The sequence below is a fragment of the Muntiacus reevesi genome, chromosome 10, assembly GCF_963930625.1.
Source record: "Muntiacus reevesi chromosome 10, mMunRee1.1, whole genome shotgun sequence".
Lineage (NCBI taxonomy): Eukaryota > Metazoa > Chordata > Mammalia > Artiodactyla > Cervidae > Muntiacus > Muntiacus reevesi.
Genome location: NC_089258.1, coordinates 7,468,450 through 7,476,444, shown reverse-complemented (window position 1 = coordinate 7,476,444; position 7,995 = coordinate 7,468,450). Strand labels below are relative to the sequence as shown.

General features: G+C 41.9%; 1 protein-coding gene across 1 annotated transcript in view; it reads left to right on the top strand.

The window, feature by feature from the left end:
- The first annotated feature begins 3,193 nt into the window (after positions 1 to 3,193).
- Positions 3,194 to 7,995, top strand: part of SMU1 (SMU1 DNA replication regulator and spliceosomal factor) — a 30,279-nt gene continuing 25,477 nt past the window's right edge. The window contains exons 1-2 of the mRNA XM_065947198.1: positions 3,194 to 3,334; positions 6,432 to 6,642. Of these exons, the coding sequence (XP_065803270.1) occupies positions 3,309 to 3,334; positions 6,432 to 6,642 (237 nt within the window). The 5' untranslated portion in view covers positions 3,194 to 3,308. The remainder of the gene's footprint in view (positions 3,335 to 6,431; positions 6,643 to 7,995) is intronic.

The following is a 7,995-nucleotide window of genomic DNA, read 5'->3' as shown; positions in this document are numbered from 1 at the left end:
TGTAGGAAAATAAAAATAAATTAATTTGTTATAAAATATAGTGATATGGATTTCAATATTTAGATCCTTGGGCATTACTACTAAAGACATAATGAAGCAGTGAGATGCTTGCTGTATGTATAATTAACAAGTTTAGATTTAATATAAATTATAAGAAGAGAAGCCATTCCATTCAAAATGATAGCAGAGGTGTGATGGACACTAGACTAAAACTTGGTATTAAGTAATTATATTGCCGTACACCTGAAACTAACAAAATATTGTAAATCAATAAAAAATGTTTAATTATAGAGAAGACTTACTTGTATAAGCAAAATAGAGATGTAAACTTAATGCAAATAAGAATAACCTGTTAAATACTAGGTAGAGAAAATGAAGGCATATGCTAATTGTTGAAAATGAGTAGTGTCTTCTTTTCAAGGAAGCTGTTATAATAATTTTCTATGTTGCATCATGAGATGGGATAGTGAAAAAATATGTCAGAAATCATGCCCCTATCTAGACGCCCGACTACACATTGGAGCAAATATTTTGACTCTTAAGACCTTTGATCTTGGAGATCGGAGACCATGTCTTTCACAAGTTGATAGGAAACTGAGAAGATTTGAAAGAAGAAGTATTTAAGAGTCTACAGAGAAGTTGTGTGGCAGACCTTTGGGAAAAGTATCAGATAAGACTGAAAACCAGTAGAAAATCTCCAAATAAATCATTTCAATATGTAATTTGACAACATAGATTTCTTATCACTGTGCTGCAAATTTTAAAAAATTGTACAGGATAGCAATAAAATATTTTTAAAAGTAATCTTTATGAAATTCATTGATATATCTACATTTCATTTGACTCTACTAATTTAATGATGTATGGTTTCAATTCTATTAAAAGAAGTCTCAAATCTCCCTTTACACATTTGCATCTGGTTTCATTCTATTTCCAGGAATTGTACCACTGCTGTGAAACCATTTTCAACTAAATACTTAGTTGGAAAAAAAGGCTACAAATAATTTAGGTCTTTCCAAGAAGTGATTATGCAAATCTGGAGTCTCATCTTTTCCTAATTAGATTAATTAAACTGTGTTTTGGCTTCAAAATCTTTCATTTATTTAAACTCAATAAACTTTTCCTGCAAATATTGCCTGGTTTCCAATGTATTAATCAGCCCTATCTTTTATTAATTTATTTAGTTTTAATTGGAGGATAATTACTTTACAACATTGTGTTGGTTTCTGTCATACATGAACATGAATCAGCCATAGGTACACATATGAATTCCATAGGTATACATAGGAATTCCAGTTGAGCTATTTCAAATCCTAAAAGTTGATGCTGTGAAAGTGCTGCAGTCAATAGGCCAGCAACTTTGGAAAACTCAGCAGCAGCCACAGGACTGAAAAAAGTCAGTTTTCATTCCAATCCCTAAGAAAGGCAATGCCAAAGAATGTTCAAATTACCGCACAATAGCACTCATCTCACATGCTAGCAAAGTAATGCTCAAAATCCTCCAAGCTAGGCTTCAACAGTACATGAATCAAGAACTTCCAGATGTTCAAGCTGGATTTAGAAAAGGCAGAGGCACCAGAGGTCAAATTGCCAACATCCACTGGAACATCAAAAAGCAAGAGAGTTCCAGAAAAATATCTACTTCTGCTTTATTGACCATGCCAAAGTCTTTGACTGTGTGGATCACAACAAACTATGGAAAATTCTTAAAGAAATGGAAATACCAGACCACCTCACCTGCCTCTTGAGAAACCTGTATGCAGGTCAGGAAGCAACAGTTAGAACTGGACATGGAACAGCAGGCTGGTTCCAAATAGGAAAAGTAGTATGTCAAGGCTGTATATTGTTACCCTGCTTATTTTAACTTAAATGCAGAGTACATCATGAGAAACACTGGGCTGGATGAAGCACAAGCTGCAATCAAGATTGCCAGGAGAAATATCAATAACCTCAGATATGCAGATGACACCACCCTTATGGCAGAAAGTGAAGAACTAAAGAGCCTTTTGATGAACGTGAAAGAGGAGAGTGAAAAAGCTGGCTTAAAACTCAACATTCAGAAAACTAAGATCATGGCATCTGGTCCCATCACTTCAAGGCAAATATATGGGGAAACAATGGAAAAAGTGACAGACTTTATTTTCTTAGGCTCCAAAATCACTGCAGATGTTGACTGCAGCCATGAAATTAAAAGACTCATGCTCCTTGGAAAAGAAGTTATGACCAATCTAGACAGCATATTAAAAAGCAGAGACATTACTTTACTGAGAAAGGTCCATCTAGTCAAGGCTATGGTTTTTCCAGTAGTCATGTACGGATGTGAGAGTTGTACCATAAAGAAAGCTGAGCGCTGAAGAATTGACGCTTTTGAACTGTGGTCTTGGAGAAGACTCTTGAGGGTCCCTTGGACTGCAAGGAGATCCAACCAGTCAATCCTAGAGGAACTCAGTCCTTAATATTCATTGGAAGGACTGATGCTAAAGCTGAAGCTCCAATACTTTGGTCACCTGTTTCGAAGAACTGACTCACTGGAGAAGACCTTGATGCTGGGAAAGATTGAAGGCAGAGAAGATGGGGATGACAGAGGATGAGTTGATTGGATGGTATCACCGACTCGATGGACATGAGTTTGAGCAAGCTCCGGGAATTGGTGATGGACAAGGAAGCCTGTGTGCAGCAATCCATGGGGCTGCAAAGAATCGGATAGACTGAGCAACTGAACTGAACTGAACTGATACACATGTCCCCTCTCTCTTGAACCTCCCTCCGACTTTCCACCCCATCCCACCCATCTAGGTTGTCACAGAGCACTGGGTTGAGCTCCCTGAGTCAGACAGCAAATTCCCACTAGCTATCTATTATGTTTATAGTAATATATATGATTCTACTGTACTCTCAATTCATCCCACCCTCTCCTTCCTCCACTGTGTCCACAAGTCAGTTCTCTATGTCTGCCAGCCCTATCTTTAAATCTAAACTAACTAAAAATTTAAAAGGCAGCATTTGAAAACCAGTCGTTTAAGAACAACTCTTTCTTTAGGGAGAATGAAGAATGCTCTGGACCTGGCGCTTAGGTTCAGACTTCTGAAAGACCCTCGAAGCTCCGCCCCGCACAGCCCCGCCTGCAGGTCCCGCCCCGCTATGCCCCGCCCCACACGTAGTCCTCGCTCCTCTTCCGTACACACCGCCTCCAGAGCGGGCGTCGACGTCGCCGGAAGTGACGTACGTGGGTCGCCGGAGGTGTCGTTGGTGCGTTGCGCGACTGGGCCTGAGAGTGGAGTGGGGCCTGCGCCCGGAAAGACAACGCTATGTCGATCGAAATCGAGTCCTCAGAGTGAGTCTCGTGGTGTCGGATGTTCGCGAAGTGGCCGGGCCGGGAGTCGATGAGTTGAGGGGTGGACGCTGCTCGAGGGAGGCGTCCGAGAGGTTGGGCAGTGGAGGGGTATTTACTTCCCCACAAAGAAGCTTCTGGGATCTGACTGCTTCAGGGGCGGACCCACAAGAAAGTAGCGAACGGAAAGCCCAAAGCCCGGTGGAAGGCGGCGCGGGGCTAGGGGTAGGATGTGCCCGCAAAACTTGAGTTCTAGCCCTCGCCGACTCCTGATGCGCCCTGAGACTGAGCAGATTAGCCATCCAGTCAGGACTCCGGTCTCATCTGCACAGGGGGCCGCACTCTTAGCCTGCCCTCTCTTCCTGCCCCCTTGAGCACGGTGGTTTGGTGTGCTTACACGGTCCTCTGGTTTCTTCTGCCTAGCTCTTAATCGGGTAGTGTCACCGTTTGCCCACCCTTCTAGCCTGTGTCGGCGCCTGGGGGCTGCTTTTCATCACAGTCTCGGTTCCTAGTACATCTAGAGGCTCAATAGTTGTCTTTGGAATGAAAGAACGACTAGCTCTTTTATCCGGTTCCGTGTGGCGCTGAATTTTGGTTGACCCGTGAGCTTTGTGTAGCCCCAAGGGAGGGACAGAATGTGGAAATTGGGTCAGGAGAATGATAGATTTGGGGGAGAGGGGTACTAATGAGTGACTGAAGAAAGTCTTCGGTGAACTTCTCCAGGACTCCATCCTCTACTTGCTCTTGCTAACGCTTAATAATTAAATCGGCAGACTTAACATGAGTTAAGGGAGAGGACTTGTCCTCAAGATCTGCCATAGGAGGAAGGGAGGTTTATTCATTCAGGAGATATTGAAGTCTGCTGTGTACTTGCTCTAGACCCTGGGAATATGGTAGTGAATGAAGCAGACCAAAGTCCTTGCCCTTATAGAAAGAGGAAGGAAAACAGACAAAAGCAGTAAGTAAAATAGGCTTACAGATGGTGGTAAGTGTTGTGGAGAAAAGTAAAAGAAGGGTGATGGAGAGTGCTGGGGATGAAGACAACTAGGAGTTGGCAGGAATTGGAAAGGATTCCATGCTTCAGACCCTGAATTAAAAGTGGGAACAGATCATTCTCCCAGCCCTGAGCTGCTGCATGTTTTTTTATTATCAATAATTGCTGTGTTAAGTATTTTCTCTGCTAGTCACACTGTAAACAGTGTCATCTTCTCTTTGATCAGCCCTACAGACTGGTCTGTATACCCTACAGAGTAGGTATTTTTCTTAACAAATGAGGAAATAGGCAAAGAGACCTTAACTGACTTGTCCAAAGTCACAGTAAGTGCAGAGCTCTGATTCAAATCCCAATCTATCTCCAAAACGTTTAACTCTTATGTATTACACAAAGAAGAAAGTGAATTTGATTTTGGCTCTAGCAAATAGGAGTTCTTTGCAAGCATGGTGTCTCATTGTGGGAGTGTAAATGGAAGTGTGCTGTGGGAAACTGTGGTGCTGGAACAGCAGGATCCAAGCTGGGGTCTCTTAACAGGCCCATGAGAGAAAAGACCACTGTGAGTAGCAGTATTCAGTTCCCTTCTGCAAGAACTATTTTTAAGAAGAGGGAGTTTGCTTTCTTATCTGGGCTATTGGAAGGACTGATGCTGAAGCTCCACTACTTTGGCCACCTGTTGCAAAGAGCAGACTCATTAGAAAAGACCCTGGTGCTGAGAAGGATTGAAGGCAGGAGGTGAAAGGGATGAGAGAGGATGAAGTGGTTGGATGGCATCACTGGCTCAATGGGCATGAGTTTGAGCAAGCTCCAGGAGAATTATGAAAGACAGGGAAGCCTGGCCTGCTGCAGTCCACGGGTTCGCAAAGAGTCAGACACAACTGAGTGACTGAACAACAACAATATATGCTCATATGCCACACTGCCAGTTTGAATCTTCCTTTTTCACTTAGCTCTGTTTCCTGGCCAAATCCTCATCTGTAAAATGGACGTAAGAGTAAATGCCATCCTCATAGGGTTGTTTTGAGGAGTAACTGAGTCCAAAATGCTTAGAACAGTACCTGATATATTGTGAACACTGGTCAAGTAAACATCGGTCATTGTGTTTTGATTATTATTTCTTTGCCGGGAAAGAGAACAGACTAAATTCCATTCTGAATTCTCTTCCAATCTGGATAGTATGACCCCTGATGCTCGTGTTGTCCAGTAGAAATATGCATGAGCCATATGTGTACTTCTAAGGCAAGAGAAGAACAGTGTAATACAGCAATGTACATGAACTTTTACTGTCTATATAAAAAATTATTCATCAGACTCCTTAATACTAAGCCAGAGACCAAGAAATTTTAGTTGTATATATTTAACTATAAATGACTTGTAAATTTTCTGAATGCTGAAATGCTGAAAATTGTTGCTTGTTCTCTCAATATTTGGAGATTGTTTGTGTCCTCTTTCCCTTGGGAAAGTGTATCCACATGTTTTTATTTTACTTGTCCTGAAATTTTAGTAATAATGGCAGTGGGTAGGTGTTATTTTTGTGAGGACACAAAGCTTTGTTTTGAATTTACATCTAATATAGCTCTACTTATTTGTGTTCAACAAATCCCTGTTAAAAAGGTCTCAATTCATATTTTTTTGCTGTTATTTAAAAATGGACCAAACCATCCAGTCATTTAGAATATTCTGTGTCAGCGAGTAGACTAGGTTTAAAATATTTTCCTAAAGTGTGCAACAGTTTAAAATATTTTCCTAAAGTGTGCAATGAGTTAACAAGAAACTTGGCAAAATAAAAAGATCTCTGACCTTGCAAGTGTGAGAGTCTTCTTGGTACTATCTTGCTTTCTGACTGGGAGACACGGGACAAGTTTTTTCCCCTCAGTGAACCCCACTTCTATGTACGGGTTCGAAGTAGGACCTGGGTGATCCCCAGGGTCTTCTGTAACTCAGATCCTATGATGTGGGGGGTGGGGGAGGGAAGGTTTTACTCACATGATAAATGGAAAGCAGGTAGTGAAAGGAGGATGGCTGCAGAGAAGAATAAACTGGGCCTGGTTTTGTGGCATCTTTGGTGAGTGAGGATCCTGAGCTGAATGACATGCTTGTTTCTTTCAGTGTGATCCGGCTCATTATGCAGTACCTCAAGGAGAACAGTCTACATCGGGCGCTCGCCACCTTGCAGGAAGAGACGACTGTGTCTCTGAATACAGTGGACAGCATTGAGAGTTTTGTGGCTGACATTAATAGTGGCCATTGGGATACTGTTTTACAGGCTATACAGTCTCTGAAATTGCCAGACAAAACCCTCATTGACCTCTATGAACAGGTAAGAGTGGGGATGATGCTGATTCCTGGACCTGGGTTTATTGTGGGCCTCCCTGACCAGAGAGCATCCATAAGCATTTCTGCAAATGTTTTGGGCTGTGACAGCCCTTAAAATTTACTCTCTAAGCTTGAGTGTTACTCTGTGGTTTTTTTTTTTTTATCTTTATTTTATTTATTATTTATTTATTTGGCTGCATCGAATCTTAGTTGCAGCATGAGGGATCTAGTTCCCTGATCAGGGAATCGAACCATGGCCCCCTGTATTGGGAGCGTGGAATCTCAGCCACTGGACCAACTGAGAAGTCCCCACTACTCCATATTTTTATCTCTCTTCTTGGCAAAGCCAAGATATCCCCAAATTGGTATTATTTCTCAAGTAACCATTAAATGATGTATTCTAACATCAATCATTCATACACCAAATAGTGTCCTGAAGTTTAGTTCTGACACTAACCACCACTAACCAACCACTAACTTGTTGGTGTAGACCCCACAAGTTAAGGGCTCAGTCCTCTATAGGACTGTCTTTATTTCACACACCAGCAATACTTTGATGTCTTGGGCCACCCACACTTCTGACCAACTGGCCACAAACTTAAGGGTCCTCATGAGCCACTCAGAATTGATATTTTAGTAGAATGACGCAGAACTCAGAAAAGTGACATAGTGATGATGACAGTTTTATTATCAAGGGAAGAGATCAGTACCAGCCAAATAGAGAGACATGTAGGGTAAGGTTTGGGAGGGTACTGAACCACAGTTTCCAGTGCCATGGAGTTAGGGTTAGTCTGTCGCCTGGCATTGAAGTATTCATCAACCAGGAAGCTTCATAATTTTTCATTCAACCTCCAGTTCCCCCCCCCCCCCCCAACCTTCAGTTCTTTGACTGCCTTTGGGGTTGGGCTAGTTCAAAGCATCAACAACCCTCAAATCATGTGGTTGGTCCTAGTGATAACCAGCCCCTATCCTGAGCCATCTCCGTAGCGCTAACTAGGTGTGATGGAGAGGGCTCATGAATAACAAGGGTATTTATCAGTGGGGAGATTCCGAGGTTTTTAGAAGTTCTATGCCAGGAAACCAGTACATAGATCATAAAATTGTTTAACTGTACAACAGAGCTGAGTAGACTTTCTAGAAATAAGAATGTTGTATGATTTGAAGTGAAAATAGGGATGGGTTTGTTTCTTTACAATCCATCTGGGTTTAGTAATACCCTAAAGAAAATTTTGGTACCTGAAGGACAGTTTCTCTGGAGCCCGTGGATATATTTCCATCTTTTTAGTTTTTTTTAGCATCTTACATTTGGAATAAGAGACCTGAGAGGAGGGGAGATTGGTAGATAAAAAGGAAGGAT